At 41.1% G+C, this 27,894-nt stretch overlaps 3 protein-coding genes across 5 annotated transcripts in view; 1 reads left to right on the top strand and 2 right to left on the bottom strand.

Moving 5' to 3' along the window:
- LOC102787686 (receptor tyrosine-protein kinase erbB-4-like) overlaps positions 1 to 8,813 on the bottom strand; it is a 365,449-nt gene extending 356,636 nt beyond the window's left edge. For all 3 annotated transcript variants that reach the window (XM_087836449.1, XM_087836451.1, XM_087836450.1), the window contains exon 1: positions 8,426 to 8,813. In XM_087836449.1, the coding sequence (XP_087692575.1) occupies positions 8,426 to 8,492 (67 nt within the window). In that variant the 5' untranslated portion in view covers positions 8,493 to 8,813. The remainder of the gene's footprint in view (positions 1 to 8,425) is intronic.
- A 4,860-nt stretch (positions 8,814 to 13,673) lies between these two features.
- LOC102785910 (receptor activity-modifying protein 1-like) lies at positions 13,674 to 20,329 on the top strand. The gene is made up of 3 exons (XM_006800254.3): positions 13,674 to 13,947; positions 16,107 to 16,245; positions 19,879 to 20,329. The coding sequence occupies exons 1-3, from the start codon at positions 13,893 to 13,895 to the stop codon at positions 20,132 to 20,134; spliced, it is 450 nt and encodes a 149-aa protein (XP_006800317.1). The 5' UTR covers positions 13,674 to 13,892; the 3' UTR covers positions 20,135 to 20,329.
- Positions 20,330 to 22,198: 1,869 nt separating this feature from the next.
- LOC102786207 (putative methyltransferase DDB_G0268948) lies at positions 22,199 to 25,411 on the bottom strand. Its single transcript, XM_006800255.3, has 6 exons — positions 25,270 to 25,411; positions 24,991 to 25,151; positions 23,802 to 24,015; positions 23,571 to 23,674; positions 23,357 to 23,494; positions 22,199 to 22,803 (listed from the first exon to the last, which is right to left on the bottom strand). The coding sequence occupies exons 1-6, from the start codon at positions 25,375 to 25,377 to the stop codon at positions 22,716 to 22,718; spliced, it is 813 nt and encodes a 270-aa protein (XP_006800318.2). The 5' UTR covers positions 25,378 to 25,411; the 3' UTR covers positions 22,199 to 22,715.
- Between the last annotated feature and the right edge of the window lie 2,483 nt (positions 25,412 to 27,894).

The following is a 27,894-nucleotide window of genomic DNA, read 5'->3' as shown; positions in this document are numbered from 1 at the left end:
CAGATGTCAATAGCTGTGGTTGCAACATGTGACTTAACTTATTTGCTTAAGTTACTATTTTGGACAAATGACATGTAGCGACTAGTCTCGCGAATATCTAGCAACCACCTTTCATGAAGGAAAAATGAGTGCTTCCTGACCACCGTGGTTCCAAAAAACAGATGATGGCAGTTGTATAGAAAATGAATGTTAAACTTCTAGTCACATAGGTCTACAGATCAGGAAAACATATACTCCTCAACCGACTGGCAAAAACCTGGTTGCTTTGGTCACTAGTTGACTGCCATGGTTGCCTATTTTTCATGTCTATCTGCAAATGTGCGCTAACTACTAGCTGAGCAGCAGTAAAACTTGAAAAGTATGATGTAAACTGGAAATTAAAAAGGCTTACCTTCAAAGTAAAAAAAAAAAAAAAACTACCAACAATGGTAGTCTGCTAGCAAGTTTTCATCCAGAAAGTACAACTAACTAATTTGGGGAAGGACATTGTTTTCCAAAGGAAACAGTGGCTGGATCATATCCATTATGGTGGAAACCTCTTGGGCAATGTGCACATGATGTCACATGAGAAACCTCAATAGAAGTCTAGGCGAAAATAATTTTCTATCTTGACCACCCTAAACACTTTGCTGCTGAGTTTATGGTCATAGTTACTGGTTTTGGTCACACTGATTAAAAAAAAAAGCCACTGAGCCTGCAGTTTCAATCAGACCTATCCCCACTCGTCACAGCTGTTTGTTTTTTTTTCAACCAAGCTAGCGATGCTGGAGTCGAGGCTTCAAAACTGGACCAGTCAGTGACATCACAGTAACTAGGTTCACCTTTTATACTGTGTATGTAAGTAAGGCAATCACCATAGAATACTTGCATGTTAAAAGGCCCTAATGAAACAAGACAAAACAAAATTTTTCATAGCCTAAAACAAAACAAATGGTCTTTACAGCTAATTTCCTCCTTCATAAGCCAGTCAAGCTCTCTGTTTTAACAAATTATGCATTTAAATATTATAAGTGCCTAAAATGATCATTATTAGATGTGTAGCTACTTTAGCTAGCAGGTCGATGTTGACAAAGGAACAGTGTTGCCAACTTAGCGAGTTTGTTACTATATTTAACGAGTTTTCAGACCCCCTTAGCGACTTTTTTTCTAAAAAGCAACTAGCAACAACTCTAGCGACTTTTTCTGGTGTTATTGGAGACTCATTTATGACGACCTATTGACGTGAAAGCGCGTATCGCTCTTACTCTCAACAAGCAGCGGGCCAAAGCACTCACGGGCGGAGAATAGTCCTCCCCCAGTTGCTATCAGGGCAGGAGATGTTCACATCTATGCATCCAAACTGCAAAACTGTAACGCAGCGCATGAGCAAAGCCGCTGCTCCCACACCTACTGTAACGCAGTCAGTTCTTCTTTTACTATTATGTTGTTTTGTGGATCACAAGGTTTAAAACTACTTATAAACACACACACACACACACACACAAAGTAACTCCACCGGAGTGCCTATTTCGGGTCACTTTTGCCGGTCCAAGCCCAAAAAAAGGAATAGGGTTGGAACTGTGACATAAAAAAAAAAAAAAATTGCTAAAAGAAATTTAATTTGTAGTTCTAAATAAACTCTAAATGCAGGACGTTTTTAACTCACTTTATGTCTCTTCCACGATGTTATTTTTCTCTCCTACAATGTAGGTTACAATTACATTAGCATGACCAATTATGCAAATTAGGCAATGATGTCATTTAGTGACTTCTAGCAACTTTTAGGACAGCCAATAGCGATTTTCCTTACTGAGGAGTTGGCAACACTGCAAAGGAAGCTCTAGCCAATAGCTGTCTGCTAGGGTTCACCTAAACATTACATGCCATAGCTAGTGATCACGTTTGCTAGCATTAGCTGATAAGTTATCACAGTTTGGTCACTTCTGGCTCCAGAAACTAAACCGGTGGGTCAGGTCACAATGGCTAGATCTGCAATTTAATCAGCTAGATGCTAAAGAAGTCATTTTGCTTACTGGTTGTGTAAGCATAGTGGCTAACTGTGTTAGCAGCTAGCTGTATTAGCTAAACAGTCTTTAAAAAAATCTTTAATATTAAGTTTTTAAAGCTAACCCAAACCGAGACTAAGATGAGCAATTACTGGAATACTTGACACAAAATTAAACCCATTTAAACCCTTGCGAGTCTCCGATTGCACACAGAGAGACGCATACACACATGTAAGTGACAGTTTGAGTGGTGTGTGAAGGAGCTGCCGACAGCATGTTGTCCATGAAACAAATTGGGTGTCGTAATTAAAGCTGGAAAAAAATGAGCTGTTTTCCATTCTCCCTGTGTGCTTGATGACAGCCCTGCGCGCGCACACACACACGACTAATGAAAAACAGAAGGAGGAGAGAGAGTGTGTCTGTGATTTTTGAGAAAGAAGCAGAGTAAGAAAGAGTGAGAAAAGGCGAGGAAATAAAAAAGAAGCTGTTAATAAAATGTGGAAAGAAAAGCAGAAGCGAAGGGAAGTGAAAGAGACACACAATGAGCGATGCTAATGAATGAGAGCAAGATGGAGACAAGGTGTGCGCGAGGGGAGAAGAGGAAACGAAGGGATTTGGAAACGGAGGAAAAGGAAAGGAGATGACAAATGTGCCGGACAGAAAGTGGAAGAGAGGTAATGAAATAAAGGACAAAGTAAAGGAGGTTGTGTGAGCCAATCCACACTGCTCGGCGAGATCAGTGTGTATTTGCGATGCTCGATAGTGTGTGTGTATTCGGGTTTTGTGTATGAGTGTGTGTAGGAAGCCCCTCAGACGCAGGATGGAGGCATTTGTCTCTGAGTGGAATTACAAGTGGCGGGTTGAACAAACCCTCCAGTGGTCTAGAAGAAACAGAAGAGAAAAGGAAAAAAAAGATTCCTCTGTCTTTCCTGTCTTTTCTTTTCTTGGGCCATGCTTCACTCAGTGTGTGTGTATGTGTGTTTGTATATGAGAAAGGGAAAGAAAGAAATCAGAACCACCCAACTCTAAAACTACATTCAGTGAGAAAATACAGCTGCCTTCCGCTTTAAAACACACAGCTCGCAATGTCACAGAATCAAAATGCATGCAAAAACTTAAAGAGTGCGTGGACGCGCTGATGTTTACAGTAAATCCTTCTGTGTTTTCGGGCGAGACTTAAGTCTTCCCAAAAAGGCGGGGGGGACATCTGTGCCAGGCTTCGATTGGCCAATCTAACTCACACTAGGAGTTGGCACCGGATGGCTCGGCGCAACCAAAGCCAGCCCTGCTCATCATTAGGAAGCACAAGCATGGGGGGTGGTGATGGAGGGAGGGGGTTCAAAAGTCGGTCCTGCCAAACACACAAACACGGCGCCAGAGACGAAGAAGCTTCGGGATGATTACAGAGGCCAATAAAGCCGCTATTTTGCACCCGAGTCTTGGATGTTTTCCCTCCCATGCTGTGCAGTTGTGATTCCGCATGTAAATATTTGGGCGGGACGCAAACTCGAGAAACAGAGGCCCCTCTGTACAGCTGGCGGGCGAACAAAATGCCAAGCAAACGGGCTCGTGACGTCGCCGGATCGCTCTTGAATGCATGGGAAAGAAAAGTAGGAGTCAAAAAGAGATGACTTTTTTTTCCTTTGAAAAAGAGCAAGAGAGAGGACAGCGTCATCTTTGTTCGGCCCGTGCAGATAATAATCTGAGCGCTGATTCAGCCGGCGAGTACCATGAGAGGTAGCACGCTGCTGTCTCAGGCCTTGGAAAAGCGTTCCATCACCCCCATGTATCACATAGTCATTTGTAAGGCTTCCCTTACGGCCCGCTGAGACTGTCCGGTTATGACAGAGGAAGCAAATAACAGCCCACACCTCAATGTCACCCTCGCTGAACTGCGATTATTATTCTTCTGTACAAACTGTCGTGCGTTATTCCGTCTCTTTCAGCAGAAGACACTGACAAATGCACAGAAACTGTACAGATCTCCATCAGCTCGCACCGGCATATATGACAAACATCCAGCTGAAGGCTGGCACGGGTCGAGCCTGGCAGATATCAAGTTATGATAGCCGTGTTGACTAATTTAGAGCAAGATTGAATTCCTTCACCCCCCTCATCTCTCATGCTGTCAAATAAAGGCCTCGCGGTCTAGACTGATCCTATCAAAAAAAAGCTTAATTAGCTTGTAATAAATTCTCATTTCCGTCAGTCTTCTACAAAGCCTCGGCCAGCTCCGTGTGTGCCAGCTGACAAACACCCAGTAATTTGATACTGGCATTCAGCGGGTTCCCTTCCCACTGCCCCTTTCTCCCCCTCCGCCATTTCACAGGAGATCTTTAAATGTCACCCAAACACACACACGTGTGAGTGCAGCATTTGTCAGGCACTCTCAAGAGCTGGAGGGATTAAAATGTTTGAGCCAGTTGTTTCAGGAAGCAGAGGTAAACAAAAAAACCCAAAAAGAAAGCGGTAGATGAGGATGGTGAGACTACCGGTGTGTGCTTCTTTTATTGAGGTAACCCTGGTAGATATCTGTTGATAGCACGTGACCATTAAAAGAAGAAGCTGCTTGTGGCTAGGCAGAGATTTACATCAGATGCCCTTCCTGACTCAACCTCAAAGGGGATTTGTATCTCTGTTTGGAATTGAACCAAGAAGTGAATATGTTAGCCACAACACTAAGGAGTCATCACTTGCTAATATATTTGGTAACCATATTTTTTTTCTTAAACACGGCACGGAAAACTTGATTTCCACCCATTAAATACCTGTAGACGTCATCGATTACTGGAAGGTCCCAGGCGCTTACAGCCTGTTAAGTTCTGGGAATCATCTGAAACAAACCCTCACTATCCTGATCCTGATTACCCAGCATTTTGACCAACACGTTAACATCTCAACTGCCAGCTTTTCAATCATAGCAAAACTTTATTTCCTGTCAATTTCCTGGCCTACAAATTCCTGCAAACAATCATTAACCTGCACCTCCGCAGCAATGTGCAGTCCCGTTTGCTGACTCAAACACCGCTTTTCATGCAGCGAAATCAAAAGTTGCAAGCCAAAAATTCTCCCCGTCGAGCTCTGCCAAAACAACGTGTTCAAGAGAAAGCCGTCATCTGTGATGTGACATTTTCATGGCACATCTTCTCAAGACACTTAAGAGAGTAACTCAGCCGCCCCCATCCTTCAAACAAGTGCAAATCTGACTGAACACAAATGACTAACCCTCTTCACAACTACAAGGACAGAGTGTGACTGTTTATTCATGACCTCAGAAAGACAAGTTTGATACAACCGCCCCCCCCCATTAAAAAACCTTTTACAGTGCTTTTTAATGGACATCAGTGGGATGCACAGCTGCACCACAATGATGGTCCCTGCACTTGGACCGGGTCAGATATCCCAGGTGTGGCACATTCTCTGGGTTTCCAAGTCCTTGAGTGGAAGTCGATTTATTGAAGACGCACTCTGGTTTTTTGATGGAAGACTTGCTGAATTTGAAAATTCCCACAATTCTCAAAGATTTTTTTCCCCTTCTTTTTTATTTCCAGGTGGAAATTAAGTAAATTAAGGAATTAATTTATGTATTGCTTCATAGTGTAGTGGTTAGTACGTTTGCCTAACATGTGAAATGTCAGTTGGAGACACTGATTGCCAAATCACATATGCAGATCCAACCGCTCTGAAATAAAGGAGCAGCTGAAGGAAGCTTTAATCAATTAGTTTAGTTAATTAGTTCACTATTTCACCAATATATAATTTATGAGGCTGAGCTGAATATTATATTCATGCTTCAGACTGGCTCTGTTAGTCAAACTGATGGCTGGATTAACCAATCGGTAGATGATCTGGTTTTTGCATATTATTCAAATTGCTTTCATACAACACGTCTCATTCACGTCATTCTTTTCTACGTGCGATAAATTCGATGAATGCATCAAGAGCAACTCTGGTTTGAGTATACTACCCAAGGTAGCTTTTGCATGCACACTGGAGCAGCCGGAGACCGATCCACCAACCTCACTCTCATGACCTGCTCAGTTCCAGCTTTAGCCTCCTTAACCCTTTTCAAGCTACCAGGACCAGGCTGTATATGTGTTTAAAACCCCAAACTGCATGATGTTCAAACAAGACGGTCAGTATAAGAAGCTCTGACTAAATTAGGTGCAGGTTCAACAGCATCAGTGTGTTTTTTGTGCTTTAATCACACACAGTCCTGGTTATGGGGACAAAAAGGTACAAATCCTCCCAAGCATCTCTATTAACAGGCTTGCTCCTTCCGACCTCACACTCGTGGAGCTGTAATTGGCTGATTTTGGGGGATGTTCTCTCAGGTGGAAATTTCATGCATTGTCACGCATGCCAGTTTACTTCTTTAGTCTCAAATCACCAGGAACATTAGGGCTGAGAGAAGTCAGCCAAGGCTTTCTTTTTCTTTTCGCCTTCCATGAGTTTAAAATGAGAAAGCTGATCGGGCCCGTTTCCACGTGGTCATCGCTGATCTCTGAATGACTTTTGTGGGTTTCACATTTGTCTAATTGAAAATGAAAAAGCTCTCTGGCTGTGTGAAAACATCCACGCTTGGCACAGATGAGGCGCCCACATAGTTCACAGCGTGTGCACTCCTGTAGACCGGCTGACTGGAAGGACCGCTTCAGACATTTGTCTCGCAGCAGGAGACAGATTCAATCACCATTTTATAAGTGAACATCTTTCGCCTTGACTTACTTCACCCTCGCACGGCTTCACGTGGGATTGATATATGATGTGTGCTGTCATTTTTTATACCTCCAATAAAGAGGGAGAGAACGAGAGAGATGGGGGTGGGATGGTGGGGTAGTTATAGGAAAGAGTGGAAAGACAGCACACTCAGCACTGCTCAATGCACACAAACACAACATTTTCCCCAAGAGGCATTGCTCAGATTCCTAGGCTACAATTTGCATCACAAATATCCTGGAGTGGGAGTGCATGCACGGAGAATAAATAAACCAGCGAGGGTGCCACTTTACTTTCCCATTCATCCCGGGTGTCACCCATCCATCCGCACATCCACCCTCTCCATCGCCTTGCATCCAAAGATCCACACGGGACTCAGGGACAGAAAGAGAGAGGTGGTGTGTATGTGCAGAGGCCAAAGAAAAACAGAGCTGTCTTTAGAGGCGGGAAGGGGGAAAAGCATCCAGGAATTTAATTTGGAATCCTTGGAAGTTTGGGGCTAAATTCACCTCTGAACATGAATCTGACAACTTTCCTGTTGTGCCGCCTCATAAGTGCGTTTCTGTTTGTTTTTCCTTGGCTCAGCAGTCTGTGCCAAACACTTGACTGTGTCAACTAAGAGCCCAGATTATGGATCACTTACTGAACTCCAAATAACTGGACAGAATTCCAGAAGAGATATCACACCAAACCAAATCAAATTTGAATTATCGATGAGTAAGCGTGGGAACAAAAACCCATTGGAGAAAAGAAAAAAGTTGAACTTAATGATTTACTTCAAATAAGAGCGCAATCAAATCATGCATCATAAACAAAACATCCCAGCGGGATTTAAAACCTCGGCAAACACCCTACAGGGGCGCCAAAGGAAGGATCTGTCAGAGCACATAAATAAAAACACCATTAACTTTACTATAAATTGACTGTCGAGTGTCACTGACGCATCCGAAGCCAAAACAGGCACGCTGAAGAAGCATTAAAGTGATTTTCGTCAAGGGACCGACTCCACGGGGGTCGCGATGATGATGATGAAAGCGAGATGTTTTCCCACTGCCTGTATCGCCCTCAGAATATCTGCTACATCTAAATTATTCAAAGACAGTAAGGAATTAAAAAAAAACACTGTGCCACTGGTGCAGCCCGAGTCTTACATATAAATATATTAGTCTTCGAGTCTTCTGGGGGATTAAACTGAAACGATGGCGCATTCATTCATACTTAGTGTAGGGATCTAAATAATCGAAATCAGCGCAGATTCGCAGTCTGTTTGATGACAAATGTTTTTTTCTTTGTTGGGAGATTTCATTTGATGGAAGACTTTTCGAACCAGGTGTTCAAAGCATATCTCGCGTAAAAAAAAAAAAGGAGAAAAAAGAAAACTGTGTTAAAACGACAGAAGAAGGACAGTTTGGGGAGCTTTATTTTATTTTACGCAGAGGCAGTTGAATGACAGTTTCCTGTAGGTGCGAGAGCGATAATTGAAATCAGCACCAGCGTGCCAGGATGTGAACTTGTGTTAAGTTTTGGACCAGAAAGAGTCAGAAACCCGGCGACCTTCAGTTATCATTTAGTGGAATTATTGCTAATGTCTCTGCGGGGACAGAAAAGGATCGGCTCTGTTGCTCTTTGGATGTCTCAACTCTCACTTCATCGGTGCTTTTCAAGTCAGACCCTGACCGAAAGACGGAGGCGCAGAGACGCGCATCCCCAAAAGCACTCACCTGATTGCGCCGCACAGGATCCGATCACCGCCAAAGTGACGAGGACGCAAGCTGGGAAGAACTTCATCTTGGGGGGCGGGAAGAAAAAAGCCTGGTTCTCTTGTTAACTCCCGTAACTCACATGTCCAATTAAGATATCCTCGTTGATCACACGCGTAAAAAATTAACCAAAAGAGAGAGCGAAAGAGAGAGACAGAGAGAGAGAGGAAGGAAAAAGAAAAAAAAATAAAACCCCGTCGGAGTCTTCTTTTGCGCTTCTTGGACACCTGGCACCGTTTCCGTGCGCCGTGGAGAGCTTTTACGCACCGCGTCTCGTTCTGTTTGCGTGTCGGTTCCTACTCCAGTGTTTAGGTCGCTTTCCACCGCGGATACTCTGAGCCATTTACTCTTCACACTGCCATCGCGCCGGTGGCTGGGGGGGGGGGGGGGGAGGGAGGGAGGAGGAGGCTGGGGGTGGGGGGGATGTGCGCGCGCGTGTGCGTGTCGGGCGTCTGAACACGCCTCCTTTGGTATGACCGACACATCCTTCGCCCTATTAAGTCCCATCCAAAAGATTTGGAGCGTTTAATACTTTTTTTTTTTTTTTTGGAAATCCGCCCACACTACTTATCGCCTCTCCTGATTGGCTATTAAGCTCCAACGCTGCCGTCGATACACCTGTTAGGAGCAGGTTTTGTTTTGGTTTCTGTTTGGCTGCTGTGTCGGCCACTGTCCTCTTCGTTATTGCTGGAAAGACAAATTACTTAATATCTGATCCTGATCATGATGTAGGAAGTAGTTTGTTTAGGGAGGTATAATGTGACAGACAGACAGAAGACATCAGTGGAACACCCCACAGTGTAGTTTCAGAAACACCACGAAAGTTTCCTGCTTCGGCAGCAGGGTCAGCCTCTGCAAATACCCACCGCTACGAGGCACAGCCTATAAAGTTTGATTGTGCTGGTGTGAAGAAGCCGCAGTGAAGGCAAAAGGCTGGAGCAGTGTACCATTTTCAGGGCCACTCATTTTACAAGCCAGTCTGCCCACAGATATTCTGCACTCTGCTTTTTATTTGTGGACTGACGTAAAAGTATGAAACGAGCTGGCGAATCGACGAGGACAAAAAGATATTGATTTGCGATCCGTGTAAGGCGAAAACTCGACCGCAACTGGAACTATTGGAGAATTAGTGTGAGGACCATCCTTGATACATCCTCACGGTGCCTGAAGGGATGGTTTATTTAGTGTCCTTTGCTGCTCTCTAGGGGAATTCACGGGGAACTGCTCGGTTCTGAGCCTTTTGATCATAAAGCTGCTGAGTAGTGCTGTGCAGTACTGCACATTTTGGCATCAATACAACGATACCAGTACTTTTAACCTATTTAACCTAATTAGGTTAACATAGTGGAGAGCAGTGTGTCATGATTTATGAGATGAATCGTCATCAGTTTGCAAAACACATTTTAATCACTGTGATTTTCACTTGTCACAGTACTTAACATAGCAAAACCTTTTAGATTTTAATGTCTTTAGAAACTAGTGTGTGTTTGAGGAATATTTTTTCATTCCTTCTCCGAAAATAATAATATTTTAGTTAATGCAATTCACTGGGATTCATACTGAAGTTAGAGAATAAAAAGTATCAAACTTATCATTGTAGCATTGATCTGATACCAATACGAGCCTTGATACTATTGATATAATTTCGATCCACAAACCTCTGCTGCTGAGGGACCTGAAGTGAAGGCCGTATCTCCTCAGTGGCATAAAGGCGGACATCAGGACCCTCACAAAAATCATTAAATGGGTTACTTTGTTTGCTTTTCCATCACAGATGTGTGTGTAATCACTCTCTAAAGTTTTCTGCATTTGAAAAGTAACATAAATATTAAACTGTTTTCATACAAGCTGTAGATTATATTGGGATACACACAAAAAAAGGTACTTTAATGTATCTGTAGGGGGCACAACCAAAAGTGAATGGGAGAGTGAACTCCAAGGCACTGCCTTTGTGCATTTGACAGTGCACAACGGCAGCTATTTGTAGCTTTTTGCTTTGTGCATTCCAGAGACCAGTTCTGTACCTCTATAATTGTGCAGCTTTTAAAAAATTAAACCTTTAAAAAAGGTCAAAATTGTGTATATGGGGTTGTCATGGTTCCCCAAGTAATTGTGTGTGACTTTTTCAGCTTACCTCCCTTTAGCTGAAGATGTGGCTGCCCAGGGCTCCTGGCGCACCCATTTATCATCGACACTTATCATTAATTCAATTCAATTTCATTTATATTGTACCAAATTCCAGATTGCAAAGTAAATGCCCTACAACCCTTATAGAGAAAAAACCCCAACAATCATCTATGAGCAAGCATTTGGCAAAAGTAGGAAATAAAAACTCCCAAAACTCAGACTGGCTGGGGGTGAGGGCAATGAGACAGGGCAAAAATACACAGTATACAGTTTATAACCCGCCACTCGCCATTCATCAGACTGTTGAGCTTCCCAGTGTGGTAGCATCACTCAGTCTTCTTTGGTATTTAATGATTTTTTGTTTACATGCCAACCTTACCTGTAGAATCCTTCCTGGTCCATCAGCCTGGCTAGCTTCTGGTCATACCTACAAGCGCCACTCTCACCGCACTCAAGAATACTTACCTGACCCTATGGAAAGCAATGGATATTCACCTGCATTGGAGATTCTGAAAATCAGAATCAACTTACCTGAATGTGAAACTGACAGAATTGGAGAAAAAAATTAGTACAAAGAAACTTTGACAACTGGACCAAATCCTTTCTTGAGTGTAACTTGAGTTTGATTCTCAGTTATATTGTGAATACTTACCAGTTGTTGTTCATTAAAATTATTACATTTCTTCAATCTGTGTCCTGCAATTAAGTCTTATGCGCAAATCACAGCAGGGTACAGATTCATTTAATACAAATATTTTAATATGTAGTTGTACACATGGACAATAGGCTGGAACATCTGAACCTAAAGATGCAACTTCACCAGGTAACCTGACACGTAGTCTTTAGACTGTTTGAGGAAATCTGAGAACCCGGAGAAAATCCACCAAGCGTGACGTGAACAAAAGATGCCACAAGTTCAAACCCAAGAACTTTTTACTATGAAAGTGACAGCACTAACCTCTTCATCACAGTGACACTAAATATATGACAGATACAGAGTGAAATACGTATCCATCCGTTTTCATAACCATTCACCCAGTTCAGGGTCATGAGGGAGCCGAAGTCTGTCCCAGCCGTTGTTGCATAGATACACCTTGGATGGGCCATCAGTCTATCACAGGGCCTAAAGGTTTTCTGTTTAAAAAAATGAACATTGAAACAATAAAATGATCAAATCTAAGCGTGGAGTTAATATTCTGCATTTTTTCTTTTTCTGCTGTCCGTTAAAATCTAGAAGAAAAGGTGCCTTGTTGGGTCACACGTCTTAATCTTGTTCAAGCAAATGTGGAGACACATTAAACCTGTAGTCTTCCTAATGATCAGGATGGGACGACTCTTTCCTCTGGTGATTTTGTTTCTAGTTTCAAATCTACTCCAATACAGCATAATGAAATGGTCCAATATTCATCAACTTAACACATAAATATCAAATACATATAAATAATATGTTGGATGGTTAATGTTTATCTATCAGTCCGCTGTTTACCTCAGCCTAAATATACAGATGTGGACAGTATCTGGATGTTCACATCTGCATATTTAGGAGGCTGTAAAGAGTCCAATACAAGTTGATGGGTCTGTGAAGCTCACTTCTGATGACATTGATACTGAATGAGTTGTTGAGGATGTGCTGAACCTTTCTATCAGCAAGCAAAGCAGTTAGCCTCTGTTAGCCTCTGTTAGCTGCTGTTAGCCTCTGTGTGTTGCTGTTAGCCTCTGTTCGCTGCTGTTAGCTGACATTGATGAAAAGTTCTTTGAAGCAGAGCGAACATTGTTGGACTAATTGAAAAAACTGTCATGTGAAAATGTAATCAAATGGAGGGGTTTTTTTAGAAGGAAAGGGCTATTTTTAGGACATCCAAGCCTAATAATTACCTTAACTTGTAACTAGCTGTTATTATTGTTTAGCCAGTTAATTGTCAGCTGTCCAGAGACGATAGAGTCATGTGTCTAATCTGCTGACAATAAGCTGAGCATTCAGTTACTGTGGTTCTGTTATTTTGGACCAGCTGCCTGCTGACTTGAGAATAATTACATCTGTGCACGAACTATTCACAAAGGCCAACACTTAATTGGTGTTTTGTTTTGCTTTGTTTCGTTTTAAGGCATTTTTTGTCCACACAGGTTTTTATGTTTTTATCTTCTGTGTTATTAAATATATGCTATATGTCACATACGTTATATGTAATAAATGTTATTAATGTTATCAAAAATACTTACAGTACCTTTTAAGTATTAGCATCTTGTGCCATGATTAAGATTTGCTGTTTGCAGACATGGAAATGAACAAATTCACTATCAAACACCAAAATGAACAAAAGCTTTTTAGCTCCACAATGCCTACAAATTTAAAGAAGATCCAGCTTGCACGCTGTCAGTCTACACTCTGTAAAGTCAGCCACATGAAAACACTCATCGGAGCCACGGGATTACTCTCTCACACACCCATCGGCAGAGACAGTCACGCTGGGTGGCAGCACAATGCAGAGCAGCGCTGAGAATACTAATCAATCTGTTCCTGTGCAAAATTCCTCTGATAAAACATTCAATTATAGACATTGCGAGCTGCATGAGATTTGTGCCGATACGAGTGTGAGATGAAAATGGGAATTCTGCCTTTGTGTGCTGCTGCTGTGAAATGGGGTCCCAGTGTGAGCCCACCGTCGGGGATGTCTCTGGGTATTCACACTAATGCATTAATCCTAATACAAATAAGAAATGGGGAAAATGTGACATTTAATTAAAGACTCGTGATGAGTCTGATGACATGCTACCTCACAGTTGGCCTCTGCTGTGAGAGTCATGTATATATGAAAGAAAATCATCCAAATTCTAGATGTTAAATGGTTATAATTGGATTATTCAACAAAAACGTAAATACTGAGGCATTAAAACAGCACACTAGTGTTTTTTCCAGACTCTAAATTGCTGCTATAAAGCATGCACTGTACACTGAACTAATTTTGGTATCTGACTTTGTTTTGTCCCCTGTGAGCAGTTCCACGCAGAAAGCAGCCGGACAAGGGGCTCAGATGACAAGCAGCGCTTCTATGATTAGGGCTGCAGCAAGGAGGGGAAAGGAGGGTGCCACAGAGAAAGGTCAGGGGGGCTTTTACACACAATCAGTTGCCGCCTTCTTGTTGACAGCACACCGTGAACTGCGGTTAATTTGTTTCTAACGTGGTGGTACCGTGACGTTCCCGACTCACTGGCTCTGGCTATTGGAGTTAGAATGAGGCTTTGCCGCTGATCTCCGGGGAGTGAGCAGAGCGCGTGAAACTTTTTGGGGTTTGTGTTCAGCATGGCTCTGGAGACCGCATTGCTCCTGAAAGCAGGGTTTGTGCTGCTGATGGCAGGTGAGTCCACGGTACTCAGGGAGAGAGTCGCTATAGGTGGATTAATCTTAAACCTTGTTTATGTTTTTCTTTGAAAAAAAAAAAAGCAGGTCTTTGAAATGTTACTCTATTTAGAAATTATTAACAAGTCTTGGTTGATTTATGGTAGAAAAAAGGACGAGGTAAGTTGGGATTTTGTTTTCTTGGGTTTCTCGATAATGTTTAGTCTATGAATAGACTTGATCTGTTTGTTAAAAGTCCACTATGCTCTATGTGCTTTGTTTCTGGAAGAAATTCTGAAAAACCCACCATTATTCACTCAACCTTACATTTCACTAGCATTTGCCCTCATCTGCCTTATTGCATGCTCAGCAGGCCATTGTCATTGAACGTAACCAGTCAAAAAGAAAACAACATATGTAGCAGCTGTGTGAAGAAGTGCATTTCATGGTTTTACATTTTCAATAACTTTGTTTCAACGTTTGAAAATGAAGGCAAACGTGATACCATATGACCCATGTGACATGTGACATTTCACTTGAAATAGGAATTTAATTATAAACTTACCAGGAAAAAACAATTACTGAAACCTACAAAAATGAGCTGAAACTTGAAAAAACTATAGAGAGGAAGTAGTCTAATCTAAATTCAATTGGGAATTTGTAATTACTAAACATCACCAACAATATGTGAGTAGGTTGTGGTGCTTAAAGGTTCTTCAGTCAAATACAAAAATATCCCAAGTTGATACACAATCACACCACCAGCAACAACCTTAACTGTTGATGCAAGGCAGGATGGCGCCATGCTTTCATCAGCTGACATCAAAATCCGAGCAGAAATGGACACTCATCAGACCAGGCAACATTTTCCAATCTTCGATTGTTCGATTTTTCTGCGTCCACACAAACTGTAGCCTCAGTTTCCTGTTCTTACTGACAAGACTGGCACCCAGTAGGGTCTTCTGTTGCTTTAGGTGAGCCTCTTCAAAGTAGGCTCACTGGCTAGTCTCTCTTTTTCAGACCCTTCTCTGTAAAACTCTAGAGATGGCTGTGTGGTACCCTTTGAGATGAAGAAATCACAGCATATTCATATTTGTTGCTGATTTTTAGAGAATTTGCAAAAATGTACCATATTTACCAAACTTACTGCTCCTAATGTAGGTTTTCCCTATTAGTTAAGCCTAAATATCATCCAAAAAACAATGCGTTTCAATGAAAGCCTTTTAAAGGGTTAATGTCAGCATGGAGCATTAATATTTGTGGGAATGATTTCAAACCCCATCATCTAATATTCATGAGAATCAGCTTTTAAAATCCATAAATGTTGAGTCTCAGACGCTGACAGAATTTAAGATTCCCATTGGACTGATGCGTGTTTCCTAACCTAACAGAGTTGAAGGCAGAAAGTCAATAGAGCATAAACCTTCAGTCAGAAGAACATTTGTCAAACTATGCCTCCATTTTCCTGAAAATTGTAATCCAAATACAATGCTGGTTAACAGCCAAGTTGAGGGGTAACTGTGAATCCTCCAAGCGGCAGTTGCCATCAGAGGCTGGTGAAACACGACTGTAGATGATAGACAAGCTAATATTCACTCCCTTTTCAGGAGATTACTGTGCGTTCGTTCAGATCTTGCTTTGCCACAACAGTTTCTCACATTCTTCTTTTGTAGCATCTCTTTTGAAGCTCCCGTGTTAACACGTTCAGTCTTCCTTTGAGTGCAGGGAGAGCCAGCAGGGACAGAGCAAACATAATGGGCACGCAGTCGGCCCTTATCTGGCCCGAACAGACTGGAGATCCACCATGTTTCTCGATCGTAACAACAACCTGTTTGTTTCCACGCAGGCGTTTTACACCAGATTAAGCCTCCGTCTCCTACTGTACTCCTCCGTGGTGCTACATTCAGCCTCGAGTCCTGCGGGATGGCCGCGGTCTGCCTCCACGTTTAGAGGCTGTTTACACGCATCTCTGAAGTAAACAAATGGGATTGGGACTTTGCCTGCAAATTAAAATCTTTTCTTAGTGAAAGTAACAGCCTAATAGGGAAGAAATGGCCCAGTAGGAATAACCATTGCCAGGACATGACCTTGTTTGCTGCACAAACATATGCTGCTACAGATATATATTTTTTTTATTTTTTTAAATACTTTTGTCTTACTTCTGTTTTTACTTTGTAGCTCAAGTCCTTGCATCAGTGTCTGGCTGTAACAGGGGAGTCTACACGTTTCTTATCAATGATCTCTGCTTGGCAAATTTCACATTCAACATGGAAAATCTGGATCGAGGTTTATGGTGCAGCTGGAAGGACACAATGGAGTGAGTTCACTGACTCGAACATGCAAAAGGGAAGAAACACATGGTGAATCAAAAAAATTGCAATTTATAGAGTCACAACCTCCACACAGACCCTGGTAAACAGCAGATATTGTGTGTTGCAAAGCAGCTTGCAGATGGAGCAGCGGCTGTAGCCAGGGTGGAGCAACTTAGTTTGCTTCACGTGAGGTTTGCCAGGTATACAATTAGAACAATATCAACTGAACAGTTAGCTTATTTTGGCTGGCTTTGAGATCAGTTTAATAAGATTTCTTGACTTGCTGGTCTTATGCTAAATTCAATAAATAATTACATTGTTACTGTTACATACAGCAGAGTGCAAAAGCCTTGAGCCACTCGTCATATTTTTAAATTGTTTGCCTTGAAAGTAGGAAATAGGTGCAGTGATTTATTGAAATGTGCAAACACACATGTAAATACAGCATTAAGGTAAGCACATGTAAGCTAATGAGCTTGAAAGTGAATATTTGGTGTGACCACCTTTATTCTTCAGCACAGTCTGAACTCTCTTAAGCAGCTTTCTTGTCATGTCTTTAAGTCGTCTTCAGGAATAGTTCTCCAGGCTTCTTGAAGGACATTCAAAGCTCTTCTTTGTGTGTTTCTGCCTTTTGTTCTGTTCTCTGTCAACATGACCCCACACTGCTTCAGTGATATTGAAGTCATGTTCCACTATGTGTGTTTTTTTATACAGGTCTTTTACTGCATTGGCAGTATGTTTTGGATCATTGTCATGCTGAAAAATGAAGCTGTTGCCAGTCAGATGCTTTCCAGATGATATTACATGGTGTATAAAAACCTGATGGTACATTTGTGTGTTCATAATTCCACAAATTTTTACAAGATCCCAAACACCACTGGCTGGAATGTCATATGTGGATTCATCACTTCATCGGACCTGTTGTCACTGAAGCCACCCTTCCACTTAGACCATTTTTGATGAGGCTTCAGTGAACAGTAGATAAATGAGCTGAAGGCACAGATGTATCTCTTAAAGTCCTGACACTTCTTAAGGGCATGAATTTTAAATACTGTTTGTGTGCTATAAATAGTTTTTAGGCCTGCTACGTCTTCTGTTGTCCACTCTTACATCCTCAGCGATTGGATGGCTCCCAGGAACTGGACTGAAATGAGTGAAAAGCAGCCATTGTTCAAAGAAAAACTTTTGAAAGACCTTCAGAAAGCCTGGAGAACTGTTGCTCAAGAACACTTTAAAAAAATCACAAGAAAGTCTGGCTCTTTGGAAGAGAGTACAGTGGGTTGGCGTCAGTGTAACAGAAGAATGATAGTGAGAAAAGCTGAAGTCCTCATGCTGTCATGTGCATGAGGATTTTTTGATATCTAAGTCATTTCGCAGTTAAACAGCTATAAGAAGCAGCTGATGGCAGTGTCCTGGATTCACACCCAGACTATATAAGTCTTTAATATGCCAACATTAAGGCCTCGTGTTTATATCATTCACCTCTAAGTGAGTACTAATATCTTAGCAGGTGCACTGACAGACTGGTATTTCTGAGCTTATTAGAGGCAAAAAAAACTTGTTTATCTATCTGTTTATCTGTTTACTCTCTCATGCACCAACACCAGGGGAAAGCTTTACTGTATTTGTTGGCCATTATATCGTCTCAGTACTTGGTGGCTTCGTTTCCAAACCCTGACAGTCAGGGAGTGAGTCAGACAGGAGGATGAAGGGAGCCGGGGGACCCAAAGAAGAAGCTGCTGTCAAAACTGTGTGATTTCCCTCCTGGTTCACAGTCCTCACTTGGTCCAGCACATAACTGGGGGTGGTGCTCTGTGTGTGTGTGTGCGTGTGTGTGTGTGTGTGTGTGTGTGTGTGTGTGTGTGTGTGTGTGCGCCCATGGGTATGTGTGCTCAGTTGTAACTCATAAAGAATTTGCACAGGCAGTTGGAGGGGCTGGCAGTTGCATCACCAAACTCCTAGCAACAACGTTTGACGCCACTGTTCAGGCTCACAGGAAACATTTGAGACTCCCAGGAAAAAAGCCGGTACAGAGACAATTACAAGTATTGAAAAAATATTTGTGGATTCAGGCTGTATAGTAATAATGACAAGTAAAACATGAATTCAAAGACCAGACATGTACCATTGCTCATTTCGGTACAATCAGTCTTTTTACTCCTGTTATAGCTTTCCTTAATTAGGTATGACGTGGACTCCACTTCAGTCATGTACTGAATATAAGACAGTTGTCATCGTCTGGTTTATGGATCAATGTTTTGAAGCCGAAAGTTTAGCATTTTGACGTTCATTTCCTTTGCTCCAATTAAAATAATTCTGAATGAAGACTTTGGGTCAGTTGATTATCTGCACTGATGCGCAGCCACCTAAATGTAACAGCATGAGACCTGATAAAGTGATGAAGCGCTTTCATCTCCTTCAGTGGCTATTTTACTTCTGGCACCAGTCTGATCATATCTTCCTGTTGTCAGATATCCATCACCTGTTCAGCGCCTATGGTCATGCACACACTTACACTTCGATAGAAGCATCGGAAGGAACTCAGAGTTTAGTATCTCACCCAAGGATACTTCGATTATCTGGGGATCATATCACCCAATTTTCAATTGGTGGACGAACCGCTCTACCTTCTAAACCACAACTGCTCCACAGCAAGGGGCATGAGCGGGTCATGGTCCCTGGCTTTTCCAACCTACATGTCCAAGTATCCTTGAGCGAGATACTAAACCCTGAGTTGTTTATTATTTATGAAAACGTTTGTGCTTCTGTCTCTGAAAGTTTCAGCACTGGACCTTATTAGAATCGTAATACAAGGTACATGTAAAAATATATAAATATATGGACTGATAAATGACAAAGGTAATGCAACGCTATAAATACACAAGGAACTAACGAGATATAGGGGAAATCAGTGACCCAGGGACGACAGTCACAAAGGGTGTGTGTGTGTGTGTGTGTGTGTGTGGGGGGGGGGGGGGGGGGGGGGGGGGCGTTAGAGCAGATCCAACCACCAACCCTCCAGTTAAGAGATGACCTGCTGTACCTACTGAGCCACAGCTGCTTCATTAAACCATCTCAGGTTGGCCACTGTCGAAGTCGTCGTTGGTGCTGACACCAAACCTAAGCCTAACTAACCTTAAACAAGAAGATCAAGTTTTGCCCGTTTTTGCCTTTCTGTACGGTACGGCAGGTTTAGGCTCACACCTCAGAGGGTTAAAGGGTCACTTTCAGAAACACAGTTAGGCACAGTGGCCGTCTGGAACAGAATCTCTCCTGGTATGGTGCAATGCTGTACTAAGGGCAGTACCCTGTTGGTATGCATCTCCATTTCCTCTGCTCCTCCCTACTTAGCAGTTATATTTAGCAGTGTTAAGCCCACTGGTAATTCTAGACACTCTTTTGCCTTTTTTTCTCCCCACCAACAGGAATACCCTGCTCTATTCCCTCTCTGAAAGGACGTTTCAAAGACATCACAAAATTCCAGCCGATATTTCTGTAACAATTTGGGTTTTCAGCTTGATTACTTTAAAATGTTTCACCAAACATTCAGAAAAAGGATCAACTTTAGTAACATCTTTTCTTTAATTACACATACTAAGTTCAGCATGAATCTGCCTGTGCTCTGCCGTCCTCTGCAGGATCTATGAGGGACTCACAAACTGCACATACCAGGTGGCCTTGAGGATAAACTGCTTCTGGCCAAATCAGATAGTCGACCGTTTCTTCATGGAGATTCATCAGATCTACTTTCATGACTGCGCTCTGACTGGTCGGCTCCTGCATGACCCACCGATTAGCATCCTCGCCCCATTTATCACAGTGCCTGTACTGGTCACCCTGCTCATGACTGCTGTAGTGGTGTGGAGGAGCAAACGCACACAGGGAATGCTATAGGGACCGTCAGAGTGTTAGGTTTGGGCTTGTAGAGCGTTCCAGAAGACATTTCTTATGCATAAAGCATGCTCTTTTAATTTTCTTTTCATATTCCCGTGTTGATATTGAGCATATTGACTATTTGGAAGTTGCAGTGAAACAATTGCATGTTGTGAAAGATGTTAATAGAAATAAATTCTGTATTTGGTATTAAAACTGTCTGTCCAGTCACTTCTAGTGGCTAAGTTCACCTCTATGAAAATGCCAAAGTCAGGGACACAAAACACTTTTTACATAGCAGGCCACATGCAGTCCACTTTGATCTTAAGTGGGCAGAATTAAACATCTGAATCCTGAGATATTGTAATCTAAAAAAAGACACTGTTATAGCAGAAATTTCTATAGCAGATATTGGAAAAACAGGAACTCCTCTATTTAATTGTTTATCAATTACATAGATACCTCGGTGTCGCATGAACAGCAATGTGGGTCGAGTTTTTAGCAACAGGAAAAGCTGCAAAACATATGACAATACAGCTAAAAGTTCAAAATGTGTCCTCTACTTCACATTTTCTAAAACGTTCCAGTGGGTCAGATTGGATTCAGTGGACTTTTAAAGCCATTTATGTTAATTACCATGTGACATCACGGCCCTTACAAACAATCTGCATAAATAACACCTGACAGTAGAAGAGACTGACGTGACTGGAGCCATTCGACGGAGGGTGAAGAGATGAAAAGGAGAGCGGGAATTAGAAAACAAATGTAAGAGGAAGAGAGGAAATTGTATGAAATAATTTTAACAGCCAAAATAAACAATGTTACAGTTTTATAGTCCCTCTATATTTGTTTACCTTTGAATAAATTCCACAGTATATTTATTAATCATTTTGAGGCAACATTTACAATGTAGCAGGCACTTAGTTATTATAACACAAAGACAGTTAAAGTCAGCTAAACGGCATCAATCTGTCCTGTCCTTTGGTGCAAATCAGTGACAAAAACTGCACCAGAGAGGCAACTACAAGACCTCAGGGCATTGCTCTCTCCGTATCCCTACAGTTTTGCTTTTTGCTAGTGTTCTTGTAACTGCTGCTAGCATGACGTTTTGTGCGAGTAGGAGCAGAAGCACCTGGCAGGTCTACAACTGCTGCCCTCTAGTCTTCACAGATGATTTTGCAGTAACACAAAACGTCTCCAGACTCTTTAATATCTGTCACGTGAGCGCAGTGTTGGCCACTGTTTGCAAAAATTATAAAATAAGGATATTATAAATGAGGATATTTATATTTACGTCCAATGTGTGGCTTCAAACTATGCAGCACTTTTTAACTCTGTGTTTTGAAAAATGCTTTACAAATAAAGTTATTGTTAACAAGTTATTATTCTCTTCCCCTTCCTACTTCCACAAAGTAGCAGATACAACTAGTTTATTAGACAAATAAGCTGCTCAGTCACTGAAAACATGTGGTGCAGAGTTGTTATGGTTTTCTATTTTCTAATTGGTTTTTATTTTTGTTTTGAGGTTGTTGTTTTTTTTATTTGGTGTAATTTCATTTAGTTTCCAAAGTGAATTTTCTCATTTCAGTGTTTGAGAATGTTTAGTTTGTTTTTAATTATTGTTTTTTGTCTTTTTTCATTATAAGTTCATGGAGGGCATGTGCCAGACGTATGATTTAGGAACATTAATACAGGTATTACAATAAAACACACTATGAGTCAACTGTCTAGAGAACAGTTGAGTCATAGTGCATCATAGTATTGTAGACATCTATGTCTGTCAGTGACTGATTAGGCAAGTTGTAATATTTTTTTTAAACCACTAAGGATATTTCAACTAATCTATCTATCTATCTATCTATCTATCTATCTATCTATCTATCTATCTATCTATCTATCTATCTATCTATCTATCTATCTATCTATCTATCATTTTATACTTCAATAACTTGTAATTTGAAAATAGAGGCTGGGGTACTTACATATTTATAAACTTCACATTTCATATCATTACAGTACACAGAGGTTTCACATCAGTTAAAGAAACTTTTTTTTTATTGCAGTTTACTTATTACAAAAAGAAACAAAAGTGCACTCAAAACTTGTCAAACTCAAGATTTTAAGATTGCACACGAGATTTTCATGGACTTCATTACAACAAAATGGCTCCATCTAGTGTTCACTCTGAGATTTTCTATAAGGCAGTTGATAGTCAGTAGTCTAAAATTAATTGAAGAGCAGCTTCATTTCATTCAGTTTCGAGCTAATATTAATAGAAAATTCTGATTTGCATTTTCAGAAAAAGATTAGAAAAAAGGAAGTGCTGTGAGACTTGTACAACACGGCGCTCATCAGTAGGTCTAAACAACTAAAAAATAACAAAATTTTTTTTGCTAATGCACTCTGTTAGAGTTAAAATCTTTAATAAAAATGTTATGATATTTAAAAAAGTAGAACCAACTCGACAAGGATAAGCACAACCTGCACATATTGACTAAAAAGTCTTCATCAGGGTCTAACAAGGCAGTTGTTTGTTTTAAGTGGCGACGAGCTAAAAAACCTTGGAAAGCAATCCTAAACAGGATTCATGCATTCTGAGTGATCAAGGTTTGCACGCCAGCCAGTAGAAATAATGCATAATCATCGTGACTTCTGTCTTAGGGGAGGACACCTTCATTGCAGACATCAACCTGGGATAAAAGACAGAGAGACACAATGGTTCATTATGATTTAGAGGAACTATTGGATGACAGATTATTTGAAGTTGTAAATTAACAGCAACCTCCAGAGGCTCTATCCTTCATTAAATTAGGCAAACATGCAGGTGAAACTCTTTAAAGAGACAGAACAAAGTGAAACTGTTTAAATCTTCCCAAACTTTAACAGTAATTAAATATAATGTCATACTTATATATCCATGTAAAAGTTATGGCTCAGCAATTCTCCTCCATATATTGTGCTTGCTGAGCTATTCTCTCCTGTCACTGGTGGGGGAATTAATGGTGGCTATATTATCAAAGCAGTAAAAGCCTTCAACAGTTAAGCTTAGTCAAGCAATGTTTGGCTTTTCTGATTAATGCCCCAGACTGTGCCAGTATTCAAAGCTGTATTCTGGCAGGTTTGATAATCAGAAATAAATTAAGCTGGGAAGATTACAGGAATCAATGGTCAGCGCCAGGTGAAGGGAGGTGAGGGTTCAAGGCCAGGACTTAATGATTAGACTGGTAAAGTTCAATGTCTCACTTGTTCCTGATATGGTCAGAGAGATGTTTGGCCTCAGCTGGGTCCTTATTCTTCAGTTTCTGGTAGCTGGAGAAGGTCTCCACCATGCCAATATATTGACTCAATGGCAGGGTCGTTTTTGTCTGCAGGCACTCGTTCCTGGACACATTTGGACTCATAAATAAGCATGTTCTGGTCAATGTAACTGAAGCTGGCAAAGCTTCTGAGAACTTACCACTCTTTGTCTTGGTAAGAGCAGGAGTTGAACATGTCTAGGTAGATCTTCTTAGAGGATTTTCCAATGTAGGGATCTCGGAATGGAAGCAGGGCACCATAAAACTGGTGGGACAAAGAAAGAAAGCAAAGACAAACTTTAAAGCTTTTGGGGAAAGCATTCATTTATAGTCGCTGAAAACCTACATCAGTACTCTATTTCTGCACATGAGCTTTTAGATTTGGGATGAACCTCTTTGCATATGTCATTGAGAGTGCTGGAGATGTCCCCATACTCAAGCTCCATGTCCATGGTGTAGCTAAGGAGAGCCAGGCAGCCTCCAGGTTTCAGCACCCTGTCAGCCTCCTTGAGGAACCGCTGGTGATCAAACCAATGAGCTGCTGTCATGGCACTCAAAAGGTTCACCTCTCCAGATGCAAATGGTAGCTCTTCTGCTGGACACTGCCTGATGTTAAGGTGAACAGAGTCAGGACAAGGAAAAAATAGGGCCCATTATAGATGGGAGAGATGAATAAGGGAAAAGCTTTGAATAACAAAGCATATTCTTGCTTTTGTGGATGATCTTATTTGGATTCTCTTCCATTTGTAGAGGAATAATATAATTCAATGCTCATAATTTAGTTTACGGCTCAAGTCTCCAAGGGCAGTGCAAACATGTCACCACTTTTTTCTCTGGAGTTTTCTTTCAAAATTTTAAACCACTCATCCATTTGCAGCCCAACCAAGTCAGAAAGTGGGAGTGGAGCCCATCCCATGTGTTGTAGGGTCAACACCCCTGGACAGGTCACTAATCTCTTGCTAGGCAAACACATAGAGTAAGAGTAAGAGCCATTCACGCTTACTTTCCCACCTAAGGTCAATTTAGAATAATCAACTAATCTCACTCCATGTTTGTCTTTGGACCGTGAAGGGGAGAAAAGACCCCTGCCTGGATTCAAACCCAAGACCTTCTCATGATGCTAACCTCAGATCGGATGAAACAACCTGCTGAAGTTAAGAACATCAATATATGTCAATATCTGTCTGACAGGAGGGTGTGGGACTTATAGAAGACCACTTTGCCTGGTACCGATTGCCGGTCCAAGTGCTTCTGATCAAGGCCACATCCCATGGAGAATATGAGGCCACCGGTGACCCCTGTAACACTAGGATTTGATCTTCTATGATGGTTTTGTTTGAGAATGCTACCCAAAGTGGTAAGCTCTTTGCAAAGAACTTACAACCATGTTTATCTAAATCTATCTTCATCTACAACAATCAAGGAATGATTGACGTAATGTAGCCTTTACTTAAAGAACTGCCCCAAAAAACAAAATAATTACATAATGAAGATGCTGAAGAAAGCACAGAACCTTTGACACGTTGGTTTATCTAAATCACAGCCTTGATTTCACATCCACCACAGTTTGTTCCCCTTCACCTGTATGAGACATTTGGAGGGTTCTTATTGGCTTGCGCTGTCTCTATCTGGACGGGGCTGACGTCGGTTCCAACCACTTTGGTGAAGTATGGAGCCAAAAGGGTCGTCCCTTGCCCCGATCCACAGCCTACATCCAGTGCAAGGTTGAATGGTTTTGGTGTCTAAGAGAAATGCTGTGATTTTAGAGTACATTTAACTGCCTAAAAGTAATAGAACATTAATAGATAGAGACACAGTATTTGTTCAAATGCTATCAAGCACATAAGCATAAACACATACCCTTTTCTCCATAAAGCTCATAACTGTGCTGACCAGCTCCTGGGGTGCCACTCTGTACTGCAGGTAAGCCGCCGCATGATCTTTCCCCTCGAAGAGCCGCACAGCCATGTTACTCCAGCAAAGTGTGCCTGCAGACTGTATGCAATATGTGACTGAATACTATGACTCGGTACTTTGAGCTTGTCTTTATTTAACCACCGAGTTGAAGATTAACTGCCAGAGCTGTGCACTGTGCACCATGTGCTCACAATTAAACTATGCATGGGATCAATGTAGCATCGCAGTTAATGATCAACTAATATTCAGGACTTTATATTCAAACATAGCATTTGTCTTATAGTTTTGGTCAAGAATGGAAAAGCATTTTTATTATTATTACTTCTCCTAGAGATTCAGTGCTGTGCATTCATACGTCTGCACCTTTAGGCAACAATCAGCAGATGGCAGTAAATGCTCACATAGATATGATGCTGTGTGCTGAAGAAGCAGACAGCTGCTGAAAATAATTTAAAAACAAATTTTTCATCAGTTGAACTTGAAAGAAGTCATCTCATTGTTTATTCTTACACAGAGTTGTACATTGATATTATCACTATCTGGAGAAAATTAAAGTTTGATAAAAATTATTATTATATATTTTATACTCAAGAAGCCTAAAATGTATCTGCTCCTGCAGATCGACTCCATATAATCTGTTCAACCTCACACTTTGGTTCCAAGAACATCCTGAAGTAATTTAAGTTGGAGGCTCTTCAAACAGCCTCAGCCTTGTATTTTCTTTCCAATCAACAAACATTGATCCTTCCTGCTTCCCTGTTCAATATCTATTGTCAGATATGGTTTGCAATAAGGGTTGTGTTAAAAAAAGAGATGGCAGGGGTTGGAGTAAAGAGGAGACGGAGGAGGTTCCGGTAAGGTGTCCAACTCTTACCCTTACCATGAGGCTGCGTGCAGCCCTGCAAATCAATCAACTCTGATCAAACCTGTCAGCTATATTCAATTTAACCTGGTCACTGCTCTCTCTCTCTCTCTCTCTCTCTCTCTCTCTCTCTCTCTCTCTGTGTGTGTGTGTGTGTGTGTGTGTGTGTGTGTGTGTGTGTGTGTGTGTATGATGGCAACACAAAGTTGCCATCCATGTACGTGTTTCTGCTCAAACCAGTGTTGCACCAAGTCTTTATCACCATGTCTTATTACAGTGTCCCCACAAAAACACACACACGCACACACAGGAGTCATTAAAACACAAAGCCAGTGGAGTCAGACAAACAGCCTCACATATTGCTTTAATATCTGCAGGCAGTCCCGACACAGTAAAAAAGAGCTATGGGAGCGCTTCCATCGACTGTGACAAGCAGTGTTGCTAATGCTGCATTGGGAATTTCAACTGAAAAGCAATCACACAGGTAATCCACAGCAGGAGGAGAATTTATTACAGATACTTTATTTAAACGTGGCTTCCCCCCCCATGAAAGCAGGTGAAATGAAAAAGAAAAATAATATTTTTTGCACATTACATAGTGTAGAATTCCTAAATTTGTATCTGTTTAAAAAGGCAGGAATTATGGGCAAGGCGATAAAGGCTGATGAGTATGTACAGTATAAATCATAAAAATGCATTCAAACCAAAAAATAGATGTGTGTGCAGTTGTAAATACCCACACACTCATTTCCTCTTTCTTCAGACAGTGTGAGTACAGAAACACGCAGGGTAGGGGAATGGATAGATGGGGATTGAGTATAAAATCCCACTTCCCTGTGGAAATCTCAGCAGGTAGAAGCAGATTGCTGCTGTTGGATGGAATCCATGAATTTAGAAAACAGTCTTGTAGCCACGCTGAAAGCCGTGATATTTTTGAGGGCGGGAAATTTTTGTCATGGCTTTTGAAGTATTTTCACAGACCCATGATTCCTTCAGCACACTATTATAAAGGAAGCATCATGGAAACCCCCAAATGAAAACAGTAACAGTCTCTGAGAGTGTAGTAGTGAAGCCATTTGGAGATTAAATTTAGCCTGGCTATTAGCATAAGTGTTAATAAGAGGGGATTTCCATTCAACTAAACTAAGAAAGGGTTTACCAGAAAAAATAGCCGTTATTTCAAATTGAGTTGCTACTAAATACTGACTAATATCTACCAAATGTATTGCATATTTATTGCAGAACTTTATTGTGCATATATCTAATTTTAGCCTGTTAGCTTGCTTCCCATTTAGCTTAAGTTGTTTAAATTTAAGATGGTTTATGGCCCATAAAATTGGCATCTGTTAACTCATGAATCAAGTTACATTTCACAAAAGAAGAAAGTTGATTGTAAGGTTTGTGACCTCTTTTTGAACCAAAATACGGTTGTGTTAGCATAATCAGTTAGGTTAGCTTAATTGTGTATTTTCTAATCCTTCTGAAACCTATGTCTGCATTAAAAAAGAAATACTATTTAAATACTATTTAAGCTTATATATTATTTTATGGCAGTTTTAACCTAAATAATCATAAAAACCCATATAGCTAGCTATTGTTTAACACAAAAATTGGCATGATAGTAATTATTAATAGTCTAAAAACCCTTAAAAAAAACCCCAATCGGATATTTTATGACTTTTGCTAAAATGGTTTTGTTCATCATA

This window comes from Neolamprologus brichardi, chromosome 23, assembly GCF_056152115.1.
Source record: "Neolamprologus brichardi isolate AB-2024 chromosome 23, ASM5615211v1, whole genome shotgun sequence".
In the NCBI taxonomy this organism is placed as follows: domain Eukaryota; kingdom Metazoa; phylum Chordata; class Actinopteri; order Cichliformes; family Cichlidae; genus Neolamprologus; species Neolamprologus brichardi.
This window is presented reverse-complemented; position numbering and strand designations above follow the sequence as displayed.

What these genes read in the sequence shown, in the direction of transcription:
- LOC102785910 (XM_006800254.3), top strand. Translation starts at nt 13,893, where the DNA reads ATGGCTCTGGAGACCGCATTGCTCCTGAAAGCAGGGTTTGTGCTGCTG. An exon ending in GTTTGTGCTGCTGATGGCAG is followed by an intron (nt 13,948 to 16,106) that starts GTGAGTCCACGG and finishes TTTACTTTGTAG; the next exon opens with CTCAAGTCCTTGCATCAGTG. An exon ending in AGCTGGAAGGACACAATGGA is followed by an intron (nt 16,246 to 19,878) that starts GTGAGTTCACTG and finishes CGTCCTCTGCAG; the next exon opens with GATCTATGAGGGACTCACAA.
- LOC102786207 (XM_006800255.3), bottom strand. Translation starts at nt 25,377, where the DNA reads ATGGCTGTGCGGCTCTTCGAGGGGAAAGATCATGCGGCGGCTTACCTG. An exon ending in TGAGCTTTATGGAGAAAAGG is followed by an intron (nt 25,152 to 25,269) that starts GTATGTGTTTAT and finishes CATTTCTCTTAG; the next exon opens with ACACCAAAACCATTCAACCT. An exon ending in TCAATGACATATGCAAAGAG is followed by an intron (nt 23,675 to 23,801) that starts GTTCATCCCAAA and finishes TTGTCCCACCAG; the next exon opens with TTTTATGGTGCCCTGCTTCC.